Source organism: Giraffa tippelskirchi, chromosome 3 (assembly GCF_054371585.1).
Source record: "Giraffa tippelskirchi isolate mGirTip1 chromosome 3, T2T-mGirTip1v1.2.pri, whole genome shotgun sequence".
NCBI classification, from domain to species: Eukaryota; Metazoa; Chordata; class Mammalia; order Artiodactyla; family Giraffidae; genus Giraffa; species Giraffa tippelskirchi.
The window spans coordinates 174,237,613-174,260,993 of NC_137277.1; the positions used below are offsets into that span (position 1 = coordinate 174,237,613).

The 23,381-nt window shown below is 45.3% G+C and overlaps 1 protein-coding gene across 1 annotated transcript in view; it reads right to left on the minus strand.

Moving 5' to 3' along the window:
- Positions 1-13,837, minus strand: part of PID1 (phosphotyrosine interaction domain containing 1) — a 254,717-nt gene extending 240,880 nt beyond the window's left edge. Inside the window, exon 1 of the mRNA XM_081579669.1 lies at positions 13,545-13,837. Coding sequence (XP_081435795.1) covers positions 13,545-13,574 — 30 coding nt within the window. The 5' untranslated portion in view covers positions 13,575-13,837. The remainder of the gene's footprint in view (positions 1-13,544) is intronic.
- Positions 13,838-23,381: the final 9,544 nt, after the last annotated feature.

Genomic DNA, 23,381 nt, shown 5'->3' on the forward strand with positions numbered 1-23,381 from the left:
CAATAGTCTTTCTACTATTTAATAGCTTGTAGGTGTCAGAGGAAGACTGACCCGTAGCCGAAAGAAATACAGTCGCCATCTGTATCTTTCGGTTCAGCATCCGCAGACACACAGGGCCCATTATAATGTGCCAACTTATATAAGGGCCTTGAGCATCCATGGATTTTGGTACCCACAGGAGGTTCTGGAACAAACACCCCTCACATGTACCAAGGGACAACCTTACTCTTTCACGCCCTCCCATTTCTCCCTAACCTTCTGCTCCTGCGGCTTTGGATCTAGCTTCTTCCCTACAGCAAAGCTTCCAGGCTCTTCATCTGCAAAGCATTGCTTTTCCAAGGAAGCCAGATAATCCACCAAAATATTCGGCATCCCTGAGCCGGTGTGAGCATCTGATGGCTCTGCTGAAAGGAACAAGGTATCAAAGTCAACAGCTGCACCAAACACAGGACGGACAGCTAACCTTCACGGTGGACACACATGGGCCAGGGACACGAGGCTCCCTGCCTGTGTGGCCCTCCCCCTTCCCTTTCCTCCTTGTTTTGTGTGTGCAGATCCTTTATCCCCTCAATTCCCTATCTCCCCTCTGCCTGGTTTTCTCACCCACCTGCCATCCCTCACCAACCCAGTTCATATCTTTCCTTCATCCCAGAGTGATCACAGGAACAGAAGAAATCTGGCATTTTACCTGTCACACTCAGGAGTGACCACCCATCCTGTTTTGCCAGGAGCCTGACTCACAGTTCGTGCCTGCTGTTCCCATTAATTATAAATAGCGCCCCCATCACTTCAATAGGACCTCAGATTGGACAAAAGGCCGCATGATCTCATTACATATTTATTAAAAAAAAGTCTTATATTCTTTGCCCTTTACTTTAGGAGATTAAGTCAAATTGCTCAAATTTTCTTTCCTGAAGGGAAAAATGTTTCCTAAAGTTATTTTCCTGAATGTTTCTCAAGAGTTTTTTTTTTTTTTTAATAAAGTTCAGTGGCCTTTGGTAAAGTTTTTGCATCTTATCCAAATTTTTTTAGTTGCTATCTTCTTGAGAAAAATGAATCATCCCATAAGAAATCCAGACCCTATATTTGCTAGGCATATGACGTCCACCAACTAGAGTCAAAACACACTAACAGTTTTGCAGGATGTATTCTCTCTGTGTTTTCTATCAGGAGAGGAAGGATGGCAAGAAGGTGGCCCAGCCGACAGCAGGACCCACCATCCCAGACATTCACCCTTTTAATAGCAAAATCTCCTGAGTCTACTGGCCCCTAGATCAGGAGCCAGGTGCTGAGATACAGTGCTAAAAAGGGCCCAGAAGACTGGAGCAGCTGGAAAAGTCAGCTGGAGAACCAACCTGCTAGAAAGAAGTAAGAAGTACATCTCTGGTAGGATGGAGGCTAAAGGGCCATCCAGAATGAGGAAGATTCAGCAAGGCATCACCTTGAACGTTCCACCTTCCAGTCTGGATTTCTTCTCTTGCTCAACTACTGGTTTCTCTCAGATCCTTGGGCAAACTGAGATTGATGGAAAATGTCATTTCAAGAACTCAAGGAAGAAATGTTTCAAAAGGAGAGGACAGAACTCTAAGAAAAATACAGAGTTCATTAGTAACATTATGGGTGAGAATTTTAATATTCAATTAAAAGCAAATGAAAACTACAGACAATTTGCAGAGGTGAGAGCAGAAACTATATATTATTTAATTCCCAACACCTAGAACTGTGCCTGGCATACAATGATAATTTCACATTGATGTTAACAGCTTTGGGTAGGTATAAATGCCATGTAATAAACTATACAAGTTCCTAAGTTTTGACATATGTATAAGCCCATGAAACCATCACTGTAACCAAGACACTGAGCACATTCATCACTTTTAAAAGCTTTCTCCGGCCTTTTTCTAATCCCTTCCTCCCATCCCAGGCTCAGGCAGCTATAATTCTGCTTTCAATCATGCTATATCCCCACCAGCAGAGCATGAGAGGTCCAATTTCTCCATATCCTTGCCAACATTTAGTTTGGTTGAAGCTTTTTAAATTTTAGCTATTCTATAGTTGAACAGTGTTACCTCATTGTGCTTTTAATTTGCATTTCCCTAATGACTTTTCATGTGTTGATTTCCTATCCATATAACTTTTTGTTCAAATCATTTGCTCATTTTCTTTAATTGGGTTGTTTATCTTATTATAGTATTGAGTTTTGAGAGTTCTTTATATATCCTGGATACAAGCCCTTTATTGTAAATATATGATTTGCAAGTGTTTTCTCCCAGTTTGCATCTTATCTTTTCATTCTCTTACAAACATCTTTTAAAAACAGAAGTCTTCAATTTTGATTAAGTTCAATTTACCCAACTTTTAACTGACTGTGTTTTTGTTATTGTTCTAAGAAATCTTTGCCCAACACAAAGAAACTTTGGGTGTGATGAATCTGATTATTATCTTGACTGTAGTACTGTCTACACAGATGTATACAAAGTCACAAAGATTCTCTGCCGTTTCTGTCTAGAAGTTTTATGGTTTTACGGTACAGGTGAGTCTATGATTCATTTCAGGTGAATTTTTGTATACAATCTGTTGAGGTATGGATTGAAGGTTTGGGTTTGTTGCTGATATCGATGATTTTGCGATTTTGCATACAGATTGTTTCACATAATTTGTTGAAAAGACTATCCTTTCTCTAGGAAACTATTTCTTTGTGCTTCTGTTAAAATCACATTAACTTCTGATCAAAAAGCTGAACTCTCAAAAAAGGCCCTCCTTGACAGTTGCTAAGATTTAACACACACAGCCTCTTTGATTCAGCAACTCCAATCTTAGCAGTTCTGTCTAAAGAAATATAAGCACAAGGATAGCAGGAAGATCCTTATAATATTATTTATGGGAAAAAAACCCAACATGGGTGCCACCCAAATATTGCCTGATATAGGAAAGACTGAATAAATTATAGTCCAGCTCCATCACAAAATTCTATGCAAGGAGGAAAAGGAATGGGTTGGAGCTACATGGACTAACCAAAAGAAATACCCAAGAAATATCCTGCAAAGTGAAAACAATTACAGAGTTTTATATGTATAATGACTATATTATTTAAACACATGCAGAAAAAAACTAAATACTGGTTGGCCACAAAGTCCATTCAGGTAACATCTACCATCTTACGGAAAAACCTGAATGGACTTTTTGGCCAATCTAAAATATATTTGCATGTGTTTATAAAAACTAAGAAAATTATGGGAAAATAACTACCAGACAGATCACATGAGTCTCCTTCATGGGTAGAATTCCCAGCTGGCACAATGGTACAGAATCCATTTCCAATGCAGGAGACCCAAGAGACCTGGGTTTGATCCCTAGGTCCAGAAGATCCTCTGAAGAAGGAAATGGCAACCCACTCCAGTATACTTGCCTGGAGAATTCCATAGACAGAGGAGTCTGGTGGGCTATGGTCCATGGGGTGGCAAAGAATCAGACATAACCAAGCACTAAGGAACAAGATCACACTTCACATACTTCTATGGTGTGTTAGCTCATTACCCTAAGACAATATTATTTTGCAATTTTTAATCAAATCAAGTCTAAAATAGTAGTCATGACTTTGACATGTATAAGATTCCACTCTATCACACATCTGTACCACTGCTTGGGAATAAAACCTTTTTTTAATTTTTTTGGTGGTTGGTTCAAGTAGGGTGAAATATTTCAGTCCATGAAGGGGACTCAAAAAATAAATTCCACAAATTGTGTCCCTCCATAGGTAGAAGTCCTATTCCCTAGTAGCTCAGAATGTGATCTTATTTGGAAATAGCATCAGTGCAGATATAAATAGTTAAGCTAGAATGAGATCATACTGGACTAGGGTGGGCCCCCAATCCAATGTGATCAGTGTCTTTATTAAAAAAGGAAATTTTGACATGGAGACAAACACACAGAGAGAATGCAGTGAAAGCCTGGAGAGATGCTGCCACAAGCCAAGAAATGGGAAAGATGGCCGGCAAACCACCAGAAGCTGGGAGGGAGGCATGGAAAAGATTCTTCCTCACAGCCCTCAGAAGAAATCAACGCTCCCCACACTCTGATTTGAGACATCCATCCCCTAGAACTGTGAGACAATACATTTCTGCTGCGTAAGCTGCCTGGCTTGTGGTACTTTGTTACAGCAGCCCTGAGAAACTAATAATTAAGGGACCAAGAGACTTCCCTGGTGGTCCAATGGTTAAGACTTCACCTTCCAGTGTAAGGGTTGCAGGTGTGATCCCTGGGCAGGATCTTCCTATAATGTGGCAGTGAAAGTGAAAGTCACTCAGTCGTGTCTGACTCTTTGTGACCTCATGGACTGTACAGTCCATGGGATTCTCTAGGCCAGAACACCGGAGTGGGTAGCCTTTCCCTTCTCCAGGGGATCTTCCCAACCCAGGGATTGAACCCACATCTCCCACATTGCAGGTGGATTCTTTACCAGCTGAGCCACAAGGGAAGCCCAAGAATACTGGAGTGGGTAGCCTATCCCTTCTCCAGTGGATCTTCCCGACCCAGCAAGCGAACCGGGGTCTCCTGCATTGCAGGCGGATTCTTTACCAACTGAGCTATCGGGGACCCAAGTTCAATCCCTGGGTCGGGAAGATATCCTGGAGAAAGGAACTGGTGACCCACTCCAGCATTCTTGCCTGGTAAATTCCATGGACAGAGGAGCCTAATGGGCTACAGTCCATGGGGTCACAAAGAGTCAGACACAACTGAGCAACTATACACAGACAAGGTACCAAGAAGTTAAATCCAAGCAAAAAAAAAGCACAGTCCCTCATCCTTACCATGGTCCCACAGCCCCCAGTCCCGTGCCCAGGGAACATTCTCAGAAGACACAGAAGGTAAACAGCAGTGTCTGCTGCCCTGCATCATAGGTGACTTGAACACCAGGATGCCACACACACCTGAGGGAAGCAGGTTCCTGATGGAAACACATCAAAGCACACAGTGGGCAGAAGAGTCTACAGAATCTGTGTGTTCATCCTCAGACCCACAATTACAAAGAAACCATGAGGAAGGGCTTGTCATGAAAGGATTAAGACGGATGTACCGTGAAGAAAGGATAACGATTAAGGAGCCCCTTTCTCCTGGCACCTCTCTCTCCCTTCGCACACAGGCAGCAACCGTCGTGGCTACTAGATGAAAAAGAAGAGGTGGCACAGGAAATCAAGAATGATGACTCCTAATGTCATTTAGTGTTAGTCCTTCACTTGTGTCTGACTCTGCGACCTGATGGACTATACAACAGGCTAGGCTCCTCTGTCCATGAGATTCTCCAGGCAAGAATGCTGGAGTGGGTTGCCATGCCCTCCTCCAGGAGAGCATGCCGACCCAGGGATCGAACCCAGGTCTCTCGCATCTCCTGCAGTGACAAGCGGATTCTTCACCTCTGAGCCACGTGGGAAGCCCATAACATCCTAGTTGGGAAGAGGCAAATCCCAGAGGCTGGCTATCCAACCAGGGATGTTGCAGAGATGAACAACATGGATTATTTTGAGAATAAAATCCCTTGGTTCTGCCGGTCTGGAAAACTGTCACCGAGATCCGCCCTGAAGGGACTGTCTTCCACATCCCAGCCCGTGATCTTAAGTACCAGAGTGAACTATCTCTTGAAGCACAGTTACTGCCAAGAGGCCCTCCCTCAAGACACATGGTCTTCTTGGTGTTTGCTTCATTTTCCCAGGATGTTGACCAGAAGTAGAAGAAAACCAGTAGGAAGAAAGGAGCAGGCATTTAACTGTTCCTCTAATACCTGTTCTTATTATTTTCCAAATCCACCATAAACAAATTCAAACTCTGCACAAAAAGAAAATGCTATACAGACACAGTGATTTAGTTCCAGGCTATGAAAGTCAGGTACATCTCAGCCTCAGGAAGTACAGAGACAGAGACAAAGGCAGCAGGTTTCATGTCATGAGTGTACTAGTGTGTTAGTTTCCTTCTTGTTGCTGTTGTTGTTGTTGCTCTTTTACTCACTAAGTCATGTTCAACTCTTTGCAACTCCATGGACTGTAGCCTGCCAGTCTCCTCTGTCCATGAGATTTCCCAGGCAAGAATACTGGAGTGGATTGCCATTTCCTCCTCCAGGGGAGCCCCCTGAACCAGGGATCGAAACTTTGTCTCCTGCATTGGCAGGCAGATTCTCTACCACTGAGCCACCGGGGAAGCCCTAAATAAATAAATAAAAAGGCAGCAGGTTTCACGAGTGTACTAGCACATTAGATGCCTAGGGCTGCTATAACATGTCACCACAGATTGGATGGCTTAAAACCACAGAAATGTCCTCTCTGGCAGTTCTGGAGGCTGGAAATCCAAAACCAAGAGGTTGGTAGGGCCATCCTCCCTCCAAAGGCTCTAGGAAGGAATCTTTGCTTGACTCTTAGAGCCTCTGGTGGTTGCCAGCCAGCCTTGGCTTTCCTTGGCTTGTTGTTGCTGTTGTTCAGCCGCTAAGCCGTGTCCAACTCTCTGCGACCCTATGGACTGCAGCGCACCAGGATTCCCTGTTCTTCACCATCTCCCAGAGCTTGCTCAAACTCATATCCATTGAGTCGGTGATGCCATCCAACCTTCTCATCCTCTGTCACCCCTTTACCCCCTCAATCTTTCCCAGTATCAGGGTCTTTTCCAATGAGTAAGCTCTTCACATCAGGTGGCCAAAGTATTGGAACTTTGGCTCCAGCATCAGTCTTTTCAATGAATATTCAGGGTTGATTTCCTTTAGGATGGACTGGTTTGATCACTGGCTTGCAGTAGCACAACTCCATCCTCTGCCTCCATCTTCACTTGGCCCTCTTTGTCGAGTCTCCTCTGTGTCTTCAAATCTCTCCTTATAAAGACATCGAGTTTAGGGCTCACCCTAACCCAGTATGACCTCACCTTTACTCAGTTACATCTGCACAATCCCGATTTCCAAATAAGGCTACACTAACAGGTCCCAGGGTTAGGATTTCAACATATCTTGATGGGAAGGGAAGCGACTCAACGCATCACGATGAGTAAGACACAGAGACCAGGGGTTAATCTGAATCTTGGTCCCTAAGTAGCCATGTCAGTTGGATACAAGTAATAAACAATCTAACTAACAGAGAGGCTTCAAAAAGCAGAAGGAGATGGTATTTTTTTTCACTACTAGAACCTCCCTTATCAAATTAAGACCTCAGTTACAACAAATGAGGGGAGAAGGAGAAGACCTAGGCTGCTAGACATGGAAGAGCAAGAGGAAGCACCCAGTAACAGCAGGACGGACTAAGTGAGAGAGCTCACTGTGACTTTGGCAGCACTGAAACAGGCCAAACGCACGCAGCAAGTCTATGCTTTATCCTTAACAGCATCCTCTTCCAGTTCTTGGCCTGAGGGTTTGGACCTGGTGAATGCACTGATGCTTTATCACTGGAGAGCAGCTAAATTGGGATCACAACTTTTTTTTTTTTTTAAGTTAACATAAAATGATGGTAACAGATTCCACTAGTCTCTAAGGAGGTCTTGGGACAAACATCTCAACTATTTCTTCTTGCTCTACTTATATAAAGCCTTCGTTTAGATTTGTGCCCCAGGCAGGGAGGAGGGGGGTAGTTGAGCAGAAGCACACTGCAGCTATTGAGTGCTTCTGAATTGGTTTTATTTGCTGACCACTAACGAGTCCCTAAACTGCTGTTATTCGAGGAGTCAGATAGCCCTGCACAAGGAAGCCTGATTGCCAGTAGCCAAGGGGCTGGCCAGTGTCAGCTGTTTCAGGATCCGATCTACAGGACGAATTCATTTTATGGAATGCAGTCAGTGCAAGGGAAGAGGGAGGGACAATCCGGAACATCAAACAAAGTGCAAAACGTTGCCTAATGCTCCAAGATAACCCAGGACAGTCAACATCAAACAGCCCCATTAGGCAACGGGTAACCAAAGGGCAGAGAGTTGTTGTTTTTTTTTTTAATTTTCCAAGGCAAGCATTTTGCAAGTCACTTGGTAGAGATTTTGCTCTTGAACTCTCCACCTCCTCCCTCCCTTCCCAGAAGTTCTGGTCTAAATGGGGGCTGTAGACGTGATCAGGCTTTATCGCCAGCTTTCAAAGTCTCTAGTTTGTCAAAACTCTGAGAAAGACCTAACGCTGTAAGATAACATTTTACTTCTGCAAGACCTCAAATTAATGAGAAGGCCAAGTTTTCTTTAGGAAGGATAAGGCCAGATGCTCTGCGCTTACTCAGCTATGAGGGTTGAAAAGAATAGCAAAACGTAGGATCGATTTAGTGAGAAACCTGTGAGTCCGTAAGAGCAGCTATTGCTTATTTCTAAGCAACTGCTCTTGAACTCTTCGACCTCCCCCCTCCCTTCTCCCCGTTTTTGGCTTCAATGGGGAATGACTGCAGACGTGATCAGGCTTTATTGCCAGCTTTCTAGGTCTCTAGTTTGGATAAATGCCATGTGCCCCGGCTCAAGAGACTCTTAAATGGCACTTAGGAATTACAGCTTGAGGACGACACAGCAGCTTATTCCCGACCAGAGATCTGGGCCACCAAATATGGGGTAACCTTTGGTCAACACAGGTAACCACATCGATTCAGCAAGAAATATCAAAGTGGCCTCTCTCAGCCAACAAGACCACCACTCATTCTACTGACTAATAACAACAGCACCCACACGAGTAAGCATCATACTCCACCTTATCCTTCCAAATAATAAAAATAACTGCTTAAGAAGATCCAGAGCTAAACCTCCTGGTTCAAATTCCAGCTCAGTTCACACCTGGCTTCCGGACTCTGGCCAGATCATTTGAACTCTCTGGCTTTCAGTTTCTTTATCTATAAAATGGGGATAAAAGCAGTTATGGGAAGTAAATGAGCTAGATAATTCAAATAAAACTCTTTAACGCTGTGCCACACACCCAGCACGTGCACCATAAAAGTGCCTATTGTCGCAACCCACCACGCTCTGGTTTCCCCTGTCAATTTTCTCTGCCTGGCAAAGGGTCAGATTTACCAAGGTTTTCTCTCTGCCTGATGGACCCAGTCTAGTGGGCTCCAGCTGATCTTTTAGAAGGATCTCCTGTCTACTTTCTCTGGGGAAAAGTGGAAATGATAACCACAGAGAAATAAGTTGATAACAATTGAAGATCCACATCAAGGCAAGATCAGGCCGATACGACAAGGCACAGAAAGGGCAGGAAGATCCTATGGTAAAAGCACTCTGACTCCTATAATCTCCAAGTGGTATTTAGGCACAAATGCCAACCTTTCTATCGGCCAAAAGTTGAACAAGAAGTCAAAGGAAAGGTTCTTCGGGATCTGGTTTCCTCCTTGCTGCTGCTGCTAAGTCGCTTCAGTCGTGTCCGACTCTGTGCGACCCCATAGACGGCAGCCCACCAGGCTCCGCCGTCCCTGGGATTCTCCAGGCAAGAGTACTGTAGTGGGTTGCCATTTCCTTCTCCAGTGCATGAAAGGGAAAAGTGAAAGTGAAGTCGCTCAGTCGTCCAACTCTTAACGACCCCATGGACTGCAGTCCACCAGGCTCCTCCGTCCATGGGATTATCCAGGCAAGAGTACTGGAGTGGGGTGCCATTGCCTTCTCCTCCCTACCCTTCCTCATTTCACACTTTTGGAGATTCTAAGTTACAGCCACTGACCAAAATGTGAATGAAAATAAATAAATAAACAAAATGGTAAGGAGGAGACAACAGCCAACTTTATCAATGCAAGTTCTGTATTTTCTGGATCTGCCACGGTGGGTTAGTCACTAAGTCGTGTCCGACTCTTGCAGCCCCATGGATTGCAGCCCACCAGGCTCTTCTGTCCATGGGATTCTCCAGGCAAGAATACTGGAGTGGGTTGCCATTTCCTTCTCCAGGGGATCTTCCTGACCCAGGAATCGAACCCGAGTCTCCTGCCTTGCAGGCAGATTCTTTATTGACTGAGCTACGAGGAAATCTGCCATGAAGACAGTTCAAGATCAGCCAAAACAGGAAAACTATTGGAACCTTTATCGACTGCCTCATAAGAAGAGGGTCACACACAGACTCCACAATTAGAATCTGCTAGAACTTTTTCCCATGCCTTTCTACTACCACATCCCACTCTGTCCTTGTAATAACTACACCACAGGCAAGGATGCCCTGGTCTCCTCCGTTCCAAACTCAGTCTCCAGTCATCTTTCTCCTGCTCTCCACCTTTCCAGGGTTCCAAAAAGTCTGTCTGGGAGCATACAGAAGTCAGATGTTCTGAGCAAAGACACATTCCTTATGGCTGAGTCCACACTCCTGCGTGGACAGTGAGTCTGTCATTGTTCATGCATCTACCTGGCCTGACAATGAAGATAATCAGGCAACCCCAGCAAACTGTAATATATCGAGGCCCAAAGTAATCTCATCTCTGTTTTTAAAAAACCAATACTTTTTCTACTGGAAAGTCCCCTTTCACTTTTCTGAGAAGAGCCTGTTTCAAATCAGCTTCTTAAAAATTCATAATTCTCCCGAGTCCCTCTAAAAAAAAAAAAGTCTGCTGTGCAAAGGAGAAGGTAAAAAGCGAAGAATTCATATTTATTCATTTCTAAAAGTTGAGGTGGTGATTTAAATCTTCACATCCCCTTTGATCCTGTTATAATTTTAATGGCAGAATCTCCCAGCGAGGGCTCCAGTGGGATGTTAACAGAAGTTTTAACATTCAGGGGAGCAGATGAACTGTGTGACTGAATGAGAAATTCCCCCGCTCAGCCCTGCTCGAAGCAACAGGTCCCTTTGCCTGTCCTGGATTTGGGTCAAAGAGTGAAGCCTCAAATCAGAAAGTAGCAGCATTATTTTGTTTGACAAAGGAGTGGGGTTTGATAACGGTAATCCACTCTGATTGGGGATGCTATTTCCTGAGCAAGAGAGCTGGATACTGGACTCAAATTAGTTGGAGGGTGACCTTCTAGCTTAAATAAAGTCCAGCCACACTCCCTGGACCACAAACCCTTTGAACGGACGTCAACCCATAGGGACTAATCAAGTCAATTCATGGAGATGTCCTTTGGCTCCCTCACCTCTTCCATTTCCAGGTGTTGATACAAGAAATTGACTCCTTAGTCCTGCTAGGAAGCCGTGGGAACACTTTCGTGAAGCAGTTTCTTCACTCAAGCTCATCTAAATTAGTATGTTTGCATTAAGAATTAATGAGGAAAAAATTCATGAGGTTACATGAGACAGTTAAAAAGATGTGTGTAAGGAGGGTGGGGTTTCGACTCTGTTAACAACTGGGATTCATCATCATTTCCCCATTGAACACGCTCTCCATCGCCATCACCATGGCCACAACATCTGGTCATGGAAAACATCCCATTCACTGAAGAATCAGAAACCAGCGTTGCTATATGGTGGTGCCTTGAAGGGCGGGGAAAAAAAAAAAAAGGGAAGAAAAAAATCCCAGACAGCAAACAGAGCCCGTGACAAAGATAACCACAAAGAATGTAAATAAAATATTATTACAAGTAACTCACTCACCACCTCACCCTCAACAACTCCCTCCCCCGGAAGCAAAAAGCAAAAACATCCAAATTGTGTTCTAAAGAACAGCAGAGCTGCTATTGGGAAGAAGCTATGAATAGGAAGGTTTTTCTCCACTTTTATAATCTCAAGGTTTGAGACATACTTTTAAAAAGAGGACCAGGCCTGGTGGATCATTTAAATTGGGGGAGCAGGAAGTTAAGCCCTGTGTTGAAAAATACCTTCCAGGGGTGACCTGATCTTAGTGACAAGCCGTGTTTAACCTGAGCTTTCAAATGTGGAACCCCCCTGCTCTTTCAATCTGACCCTTGAAGAGGAAAACAAGAATGCATTGCAAATGCACACTGTAATAAACCAGGCTCACGCCAAATGCACGTGTGTACATTTCACAGAAGAGCCAGAAGGCCCTTTCTAGCGAGGAACAACTGCCATGCAGAACGCAAGCCAGAGCTAGCCCCCGCCAAGGGTCACGTGCTGCGGAGCACACAGGAGTCCCTACATGAAACACGCCGATAGAAATAACTTCAAGGGGCAAAAATCCACAAACTCTGCAGAGGCACGGATTGCCCAGGCCATAAAAGCCACCCGCAGGAATTCTAGCCTCATCTCTCCAAGAGCTCCATTCCTCACTCAGATGGGAAACCCTCCACCTCGGCTCAGTCACTCCTTCCTTTAGCATAAATTCACTGCCCTGAACGAAAGGAAAAACGCACATGTACAACTGGCAGCTGATGCCAGTCCCGAAATACACTTACATCACCTCTGGCCAATGGTTCAGAGCCTGATGTTGACTCTCGGAGTTAGGAAGCCAGTCACCCACCTCCCCATCTTCAAGGCTAAAGATCTCTTTTCTTGCTCAGTGGGTTTGAGACCCTTGGGGATTGGCCTGGAGTCTCAAGCTCTTATTATGAACCCCCTCCCCAAAATGACGGGCCCAGGGAGGCTTGGAAGGGGGTCGTGGGGCATCTATTTCTGCTCAAAGCAATGCCCTCTGCAGGTTAATCCTCAGCATGAGAACCCACAGGCAAAGGTTAGTTAGCTTCTCCTAGCATCTCAGAGACAGTCTGGCCCTTTGAATTTTCATTGAAAACCTCCGAAGCCAGCCAGGGCTCCTGGACTCCCTGTCCCAAGACTTCAGATACATTCGGCATCCAACGGTGCTGTATTTTACCACTTAAACACTTCTTCAAAGTTTACTACGAAACAATGTGGCTCTGAGCCTGCCAAAAGTTTAACTGCAGGATTCAGTAGATTTTATCTGGCAGGGCAGCTGCCCTTCCTCCGCAGAATATTTTCCAGGGAAAGCAGTCGTCAGACCTTACAGTCAGGGTGATTTCGGGGTTCCAAGTGTCACTGAATGAGCCCCTCTCTGAAACAACGCCCCACCTTCTCACTTTGACTCCCCCTTCCCAGCTCCCTGGCTCCTGAATCCAAATTAAAGGCAGTTTGGCATTTCAGCAGACAGCAGTGAAAAAAACTTTTAAAGAGATGACCCCAGGGCATAACTATTTCTGGCTGAACTTCACTTTTGATTTTCAAATATCTGGGGGAGCTTGGGTTCAGGGGAGATGAGGCGAGAGGGCCAACAAATAAGAAAAAATAAAATAGAATAAGTAGCATACCATGACCAAGCCAAACCAAGCTTGAGTATTTCCAAATTATATTGGCAAACAAATGCTTTCACAAATCATTTGTTCTGTCTTTCCCAGAGACAAAAAATAACAACAATAATAATAATAATCTGGATGCAAAAATCCTAACCCCAGACCAGTAAATTGTGTCAGTAGAAAGCAATCTAAAATTGCTGGTCAGAAAGTCCAATCTTATATCCCCCAAGGCAAAAGTTGTGATGCCCAGAGCTAAGCCTTCTTCGATTTCATCATCCCCAGCACCCCAACCTGGTACCCGGCGGCTGGGTGAAACCGACAGCATCAGGTTCTAATCCTTGTGTCTTTCATGACCGCTTTGGGCAAACCCTTGCAGCGGTGCTCTGCTGCTTGGGTCCGAGCACCTCCTCCTCCACGCTGGCCCCCAGCCCCCAGCGGCCCTTTACCTGCAGGCGCTCAGTGGCCGGCTGCCACATCTTCCAGCCGCGGGGTTGGGCACAGGAGACGCTGGCAAGACTCTGTCGATGGGCGCCGGCAGCGTGGGGGGCGGCGAGGGGCTGCGGTTCCGCTTCACATCTGGGGTGGGCGTCCGCGGGAGGTGCGTCCCGCAGCCGGCGACCGCCGCGGGGTGGGCTTTCGGATCTGCGAGCGCGAGGAGGCGGCGCGGCGCTCGGCGGCCGGCAACTTGTGGGCACGGCCGCTCGCCGGCTGTCCTGGCGCAGCTGCGAGAGGACTGCGCAGCTCCGCCCGGGCCCGCGAGCGCACGGCGGCGGCGGCGGCCGCTCCCTCCTCCCCCGCCGCCGCCGCCGCCGCCGCCGCCCGGACCTGCGCGCTCTGAGCATGCCCGGGGCCGGCGCCCGCCCGGGGGGCCCGCATACCCCGCCGCGGGGCACCCCGCATCCCGGCGCGGAGGGTGTGGGCAGGCCAGAACCCACAGCCTGCTCCCGCGCCCCGACCCTCGAGGAAGCCCCGGGTGGGATGCGATCTGGGAGACTGAAGAGCCTGGGAGAAGGGGGCTTCCTGAAGCCAGAACTCGCGTCATCCCCCCTCCTCTGGGGGTCCCAGGCTTTCGATCGGTCAGCAGGGATCTCTGAACCAGCCTGGGTCTTGACTGGCACTGTGCCCACAGAATCCCATTCATGCCTCCCCCTGGAGTTAAGTGAGCATCTGTTAGGCTCCAGCCCTTGTGCTAGATTCTGAGAATACAGTGGCACAGAATAGAATTGTTCCTCCTCTCCCAAGCTCCGTCCTAGTTGGAGAAGACGGTCAACGGCAGAGAAGACACCTGAAAGGGCGCTCCTCGGTCAGATGCTGAGTGAGACGTGTTGCGAAGATAATAAAACGGGGCTAATGGATGAAGAAAGGGAGAGGAGAGCGTCTTGCGGGAGCGGAGGGTGGGTCTGCGCGGTGTCTGGAGTAGGAGGGAAAGATGGGCCCACCAGGTGAGAGATGACATGAAAGGCAGAGGACTGGGGCACCTGTAACCTGGAGGAGGAAGGCGGCCCGAAGTCCCCCATCCTGTATCCATTCTGAGATCTGCCAGGTCCCTCAGGAAGCTCTGTGAACCCAAACATAAGCCAAGGGCCACCCTGAACTCCAGGCTGTGGAGGGTGGTGTTGGCCTCCCTGAAATAACTCCCTTTCCTAAGGAAACCCAGCTCCTCCGATGCCCTTGACAACTGGCTGAGACAAGCACAAACATTCCCATCACTTGGATGAAACAATCGAGGCTCACAGAGTTTAGGTGACCATTCAAGTCACACAGCCAGTGAGTGGCTTCAAGGTGGCTTGAAGGCTGGAGCGCTTACCTGGCTCCTGCTCTGTCCAGGGAAACACCGTGGGAGAAGGGCAACCTTCCGGGGCTGGAGGTTGGGAGAGCTGAACAGGATGGGGAAGCTAAGCAGAGTCTGGAGACTGATGAAGAGGGTGGGAGGAGAAGTGGTAGGAGATGCTTGAGAACAGAAGCAACAGAGAGAGGGGAAGGACCAGGAGATGTTTGTGGAGGACCCAAAGCTCCTGAGAGGAGAGTCCCACGAAGCAGTGAGGGCTGGCAGGGGAAGGGTCTCGAGGGCATATTGCACTGCATGTGCACAGCCTGGCCCCTGAGCTGTTCGGGCACTGTCCAAACTAACACCCCATGTCTGGAAGGATCTGCCCATCATCATGCATTGTTGTTGTTGTTCAGTTGCTAAGTCGTGTACGACTCTCTGCGACCCCATGGACTGCAGCACACCAGGCTCCTCTTTCCTTCACCATCTCCCAGAGTTTGCTTAAATTCATTTCCATCGAGTCAGTGATGCCATCCAACCATCTCACCCTCTGCTGCCGCCTTCTCCTCCTGCCTTCAATCTTTCCCAGCATCAGGGTCATGCATAGGTAGAGTGATTTCCATATATTAGAGCACTCAGTTCACCAGACCCTCCCAGGACTCTCCAAGGGAGACAAACACACATCTCCCAGGCTCTGGGGAACAGGCGATGAGGAGAGTCACACAGTGGCAGTGCCTATCCAGGGCTCTTTTCCAGGGCCCCAGACAGCTCCTTCCAAACCACACAGTTGCTGCTTGATGCCACCCACCCAGGCAGACCCTCGATGCCCTAAGAGCCAGCAGAGCCACAGAGATGCTTCTAAAAGGCTGGTCTCCGTCACCACCCATGACCACAGGACCTCCCACTCCTGCCTGACAACCACAAAGACTTTCTCAGCTGCTTCCCCAGTCCCTGCTACCTGTTCGGGATCTACCAATAGCTACTTTCTGACGAGATGTTGGAATGTCAGCCCTACATGGAAATACATCTCAGATGCTTGGTCATGTGCTCTCTGTTTGGAGATGATATTTTTACTTTTCCAATAACTCATCCAGCACACTTCCCACACCTAGAAATTTCCTGCTGCAAATAATAGACCTCCCCAGACTAATTCTTTTTTTATAAAGATCCCAAAGCAGAGAGAGAGGCACTTCATTACGAAAATCTAGAAAATCCAAATGTGCCTGTTAAACCTCTCAGGAAGCTAAAACAGAACCACTCAATTGCCAGGGATGTTTTCCGACTTAAGCTTTGAAGCCATCCTTGGTCGCAGATGCTCCCGTGGAAAAGTGACTTTGTTTTAAATAGCAGTGGGATGAGATAACGGCCTCCATTCAAATCGCATTAGACCGTTAAATCCTGTCTTCTCACCTCCGAGTGTAATTAATTGTTATGACTCAGTAATACAGCTTTTAGTTCAGAGTATGATGCTATTTAAGGAGAAAAGGCTTCGGGGCTCTGTTGATTTGGTTTTCAGTTGCCAGTTCCACTTTGCAAGCGGGTTTGGTAAAGTAGTGTTTAAATTCAGAGGACACCCCTAGTTTTAATGACCTTTATGTCAAGAATCAGGAATCTGGGGCAGGGGCATGAGAGTGGAAGTGGAGCCTGGTAGGTGGCAAAAGGAATGGGGCAACTCTATCAGTTTTGCTCCCAAGCCTTTCCATTCAGGAGGAACCTGCAATAGAGGGTGAATGAAACAGAGACACCTACTGGCCAAAGCCAGGATGTGCATCCATATCACTCCCAGCCCCTTTCTGGGAGAAGCCACCTCGACCTCCTGGTGAGTCTGAAAATAAAAAAAAGGTTGGTTCTGAGCAAGGAATCATTCCTGAAATAAGCAGGATTTGTTTTGGTGCAGAGAGTAGAAATATTAGGCAGACAGGTATGTGTGTAATTTCATGTACTTAATCTCCTGTAATTATCTAAGCAGGTCTAATCTTATTAATAAATACCATTCCAAGGAAAAGGACCACACCAAAAAAAAAAAAAAAAAATTAGCAAGGCCAAGATGAATTATAAACACAATGTTTCGTCCAGAAAAAGAATTCCAGCCACGTCCAGAAGTTCTTATAAATCAGATTTAGTCTAGATTTAGTTCATGATCTGAGCCCTAAGATGAGCAACCTAGATGTCTTTCCATCAGAAGGATGGTGAATTAAGCTGTGACCCAGCAAATCACAAAAACATTAAAATATTATGCAGCCATTGAAGAGGAAAATTATGAATCTACATTGCAGCTTTAAAATGCTTATGCTGTGATAATAGATTTGTTGAAAGTAAGCTACAGTGTATATAATTTTAATACAAGTAGAAAATATGTACCAATTTCAGTAAGTATTGGAGAGAACCTAGGACAATAAGGCCTGAATCTTAGCCTTTGAACTACCTTGGTGAGAACTTTTAGCAAGTCACTGGCCTTGGTGAACCTCAGATTTCTCATCTATAAAAAGGATGATAAGAGTTATTGGAGGCCATGCATGAGTGAATGCATGCAACATGCCGTGGACATAGTACTTGTGCAGAAAACTTTAGTTTTCATCCCCTTACTTCTCTCTCTCTTTTTGTTACTGAATGATCAAATTCTCACAAAGTGGCGAAGTGGCCTGTGTTTCCTGTGGTCCAGTCATTTCCACTTGGAATATTTGTGGACTTCAACTGTTTGATTTAGTTTTTCACATGAAAGCGATAAGCCATATTAAAGCTCACTTCCATTTCTAATTTAATCATACGGCCAGAGATATTTATTATGTTTAGCAGAGCAAGCATTGGAAAGTCCTTCTGGTATCATTAACTTGATTTCAAAATCACCAAAACAGCTGTAGATGAGCAATATAAAAACAATTCATTAAAACATTTAAACCTGCCTATAATGATGGAGCCACTAGCTCTTGTCCTTATGTACTTATAAGGGTGTTTAGATAGCCCTTTCTCTCCCATAAAAGGAAGCTTTCACAGTAGTTTTTGCAAACTAGGCTAAAAGGCAAATGGTGCAGCACTAGTCAGTACCTAGTATGTGAGTTGTCATTCCCCTACTCAGGACCCCTCATCCTCTGACCAGACTTAGAGAAGCAGTGTATTAGTGAAAGTTCCCTGGTGGTTTAGTGGTTAAGACTCCGTTGCTCTCACTGCCAAGGACCTGGGTTCAATCTCTGGTTGGGGAACTAAGATCCCACAAGCCACGTCGTGTAGCAAAAATAAATAAGAAAAACAAATATAAAAAGGTGGTGGATTATTTTCAAAGACAGTCACAATCATTCCACTCCCCTCGGAAGTCGTGCCCTTTGCAGTGTGGGTTGCTCATTTCTCCCATCATGAGAATGAATTTACCTGCCCCTCTGAATTTGCGTTGGATATGTGACTTGCTTTGATCAATACAATTCAGAAGTGACACTATGGCACTTTTAAGCTTGGGTCACAAAACACTTTGCAGCTCCCACTGTTACCCTCTTGGAACCTGAGATCATGGTGGGAAGAAGCCAGTCTAGCCTCCTTGAGATGATGACCTTGTAGAGGGAAGCCAAGCCAAACCGACAGCACCAGAGTGAGCCAACAGCTCAATCACACCACAGGAAGACAGCAGCCACATGGATGACTCAGGCGAGACCAGCAGCAGAAGAACCACTCAGCTGAGACCAGCCCAAACTGCTGACCCACAGAATCGTGAAAAAATAACATGGCTGTTTTTTTAAGCCTGAAGTTTTGGAGTGGCTTGTTAGGTAGGGGTAGATAATTGATTCAGAAAGCATCACTAATACCTGTTAGTCTTTCCTGGTAAACCTCGCATCTTTCTCAGTCTCTCCTAACAACTGATTTATCAGAGCTGGTACAAAAATGAAGCCTCATAGTCTAACATAAGGACCTTTCCTGAGACCTCCCTAGCAGTCCTGTGGTTAAGACCCCATGCTTCCCTACAAAGGGCACACGTTCAATCCCAGGTCGGGGAACAAAGATCCCAACACGATGTGTGGCAAAACAATAGGGAAAAAAGACGTATTTCTTCTTTTGTTCTTTTACTCTTGCTTTCCAAATTCCCTCGTGCACAGCTAGGTCCTGTTATCAGACTCTGTGACCCATGCTGCCGAACCTTACTAATTTTTCTAGTCTTTCTGATGGGAAGACAGGAAGTGGGCTAAGCTCCAATCACATAATGATCAAGGTAGAGTCCTTCAAGCACAATTTTCAGTGAACATGAAGGTACCTGCTTTTTCACCGTCCTCCTCCTTCTTTCTGAGACACAGTCTCAGTCAATAATACCCTGCCCATCTTTGTAGATGAAGAGTGAATACAGTTCCTTTCCCAACCAGAGCCTGGGGAAGCTGAGAAGGGCATGGAGGATGGTGCTCAGATCTGTTTCTACCACATTTAGCCCAGAAACAGGCAACTATTCTTGTCCTTTGTGGCCTGGTTTCTAAGGGTCCCTGTTGCCCTGGACCACAGTCCTGCCTCAGTGATATACACTGTCATCAGGACTGGGGTAAAGCGATAGCTTATGCTGTCTTCCCACCTCATCACTTCTCCATCTGAGCTGATTTCGCACCAAACCAGTCTTTCTTTGCTTCTATTTTTTCTCTCTTTCTTCCCACTTTCATCATCAAAGCCAAAAATTGCTGTCCTCAAACCTATAGGAAATGTGCTGGCCATAACTTGTAGAAATTAGGTTATCTAGAAAAGAACATTCATGAAAAGAGAGATGCTTCTGGATCCATCTTATGTGTGTGCTAAGTTACTTCAGTCGTGTGTGTGTCCCTATGAACTGTAGCATGCCAGCCTCCTCTGTCAATCGATTCACCAGGTAAGAATACTGGAGTGGGTTGCCATTTCCTTCTCCAGGGTATCTTCCCAACCCAGGGATCAAACCCGTGTCTCATGTCTCCTGCACTGGCAGGCAGGTTCTTTACCACTTGTGTCACCTGGGAAGCCCTGGATCCATCTTGGCCTTTGCTTAACTCAAAGCCCAGGTGCACTTCTGCAAGTAAAACCCTCTCTGATGGATGAGGCAGCCCTTCCTGCAGAGGTTCAGAGATCATCAGGGAGTGGCAGAGATCAGGCCAGTGATCTTATGGATGGAGAGTTGGGAGAGAGATAAAGAGGAACCTGAATCTTCACCTTTAACAAACTACCTGGAATTGCAGGTAGAGCAGCAGAAACCATGGCTCTGTGTTCTGTGTTTTGTTTTGTTTTTTATTAATAAATTTATTTATTTTAGTTGGGGGCTAATTACTTTACAATATTGTAGTGGTTTTTGCCATACATTGACATGAATCAGCCATGGGTTTGCATGTGTTCCCCATCCTGAACCCCCCTCCCACCTCCCTCCCCATCCCATCCCTCTGGGTCATCCCATTGCCCCAGCCCTGAGCATTTGTCTCATGCATCGAACCTGGAATGGTGTTCTGTTTCACATATGATAATATACATGTTTCAATGCTATTCTCTTATTGGTCATGTTGTAGGTGGCAGAGAAAAGGAGCAGGAAATCATCGATGACCTCTCTGAAGTGCAGACAACATTTGGGAATGATTTGTTAGGAACGATGTAGTGGGGATTCTAATGTGCCATCCAGACCCCTCCCCACTTCAAGATCACTGTGTTCATGGTCTCGGCAGCAAGGAGGGTGGGCCAAGGTTGGGAGTATGAGCCAATGGTCCACAGCTGAGTCCCTCTAGACACTGCCTTTAGCCAAAGGGAGGCAACTTGCCCAATACGTTCCCTCCTCACAGGTAGCCCACTTCCAGTGATGGGTCAATGTGGCGTTCACACTGACCTCCAGCAGGGGACAATTGCAGAGAGCCATTCCAGCACCTCCTGTTGGATCAGCCAAAGCCTTAGTTGCAGCTGCCTCACGTTCAAGCTTTCTCCTTGTCCAGAGCTGTTCCCCTCACTCACTTGCAGACTCTACAGTGGGGATGTGGGAGCCAAACCACCCCCTGGATGGCAGTAGACAGAGTGCTGGTCATCCCTGGGCACTATCGCTGGGTGGTTGTTAAAACAACTTGGAGTGAATGGAATGAGATACAAATGAAAGGGAATGTGCTGAGGGCTGCAGTCTCTCGGGTATTAGAGAGTTTTAGGGGAAACGGTAATTCCCAGGATTATGGAATCAAATGGTCATTGCTGAGTGCTGTGGATGCATTGGAGAAAGACGAAGAAATACAGCTAGTGATCATGGCCAGGGGGCTTCCTTCCCGGCATATTAAGGGATGCAAACTTGTTGCAACTAAGTGGTGGAGAAAGCTGAAGCTCAGACCCAGAAATGAGCTCTGTGGAGAGTAAAGCTCCAGGAAGTTTGAACTCTCCTCTCCAAAAAGTGTTGTAGTTCACAACTCTGATTGGGAGTGAGTGAGCCCCTGATGCTTGAGATGAGAATACAGATTGATGCCTTTGGAAATCTTGAATTCTCAGATTCCGTGACCCAAAGTGCTGCCCTCCTTGCTCAAGATGTATTGAACTCTGCAAAGTAACTATTTTAACGTAATTGACTTCTATAAGATACTGCATGCCACAAATGCAGAATATACATTCTTTTTAAGTACCCATGAATATTCACCCACTTAGACAGACCACATACTCATAAACTGCTCCATAACATAAGCCTCAGTAATTTAAAAGAATTGAAACAGTATAGAATATGGTCTCTGGCTGCAACAGAATTAATTTGGAAATAATAACAGAGAAATGCCTGGAAAATCCACAGATATTTGGAAATTAAGCTACACACTGTTAAATAATGTGTGCCTCAAAGATGAAATCACAGAAGACTTTTTAAAATATTTTAATTAAAGAACAATGAACATGAATGAGCCAATCAAAATTGTTGCATACAACTAATGCAGCCTTAAGAGAGGAATATATAGACTTGGAGGCTTTTATTTAGAAAGGAAAATACGTCTAGAATCAATTATTTTAGCTTCTACCTTAAGAATCTAGGGGAAAAAGTAGAGTCACAGAAAGTCTCCAACATTTCTGCTGGGGATATAAAATGGCACGACCATTTCAGAAAACAGTTTGACAGTTTCTTATAAAGTTGAACATGTGTTTATCGTGTGATCCAGCAATTCTTGAATATATATATACTCAAGAAAATAAAGACCTATGTCCACACAAAAACTTGTACCCAAGTGCTCACAGCAGCTTTATCTATCCTAAGTCAAATCAGAAACAACCAAATATCAATCAACAGGTAAACAATTGAACATATCATGGTTTATCCTCATAATGAGCTACTTTCCAGCAGCAAAAAGCAACACATGACTAGAACATGTAGCAACACGGAGGCTTTAAAAATGTTCACTGACTTAAAGAATAAACACACACTGCTATTTTTTAAATGGATGACCAACAAGGGCCTATGTTATAGCACAGGGAACTCTGCTCAATGTTATATGGCAGCCTGGATGGGAGGAGAGTTTGGGAGAGAATGGATACACATATATGTATGGCTGAGTCCCTTCCCTGTTCACATAACTATCACGGCATTGTTTGTTAATCAGCTATGCCCCAGTACAAAATAAAAAGTTAAAAAAAAAATGTTCTTCAGAGCAAAAGAAGTCACACACCAAACACCATTATATCATAAAGGCAAAGTTTATCTTTAGACATATATTGACAGTAGAAAATCAGTAGTTTCCTAGTTGGGGGTGGGGGATCCGTAATAGAAATCAAATGGATATGAGGGGACTTTTCTTGCATGAAATATTCTATTTCTTGACTGTGGTGGTGATGAGTCAAAACTCACCAAGCTGTATACTTAATACATGTGAATTTAATTCTATATAAATTAGACCTCAAAAGATTTTATTTATTTTTTTAATGTAAGCAATAGCCAATTAGTGTCCAATTACTTCTGATTCCGTATGCCCAGAAATAAGCAGTCAAAGGTAGGATTTACTCTGCTTTGGAAGCAATTGACTTATGTTATCAAGAGGATATAGAGCTGCTCATGAATGTGGGGGCAGAGAGGAATAGATCTTGGCACCCATGTGAAACACAGGGGTGTCTCTGAGATCTCTTCTGTCCAGTTTTAAGAGTGAATAGCCATCTGTATGTCTTCTTTGGAGAAATGTCTGTTTAGTTCTTTGGCCCATTTTTTGATTGGGTCGTTTATTTTTCGGGAATTCAGCTGCAGAAGTTGCTTGTATATTTTTGATATTAATTGTTTGTCTGTTGCTTCATTTGCTATTATTTTCTCCCATTCTGAAGGCTGTCTTTTCACCTTGTTTATAGTTTCCTTTGTTGTGCAAAAGCTTTTAATTTTAATTAGGTCCCATTTGTTTATTTTTGCTTTTATTTCCAATATTCTGGGAGGTGGGTCATGGAGGATCCTGCTGTGATTTATGTCGGAGAGTGTTTTGCCTATGTTTTCCTCTAGGAGTTTTATTGTTTCTGGTCTTACGTTTAGATCTTTAATCCATTTTGAGTTTATTTTTGTGTACGGTGTTAGGAAGTGTTCTAGTTTCATTCTTTTACAAGTGGTTGA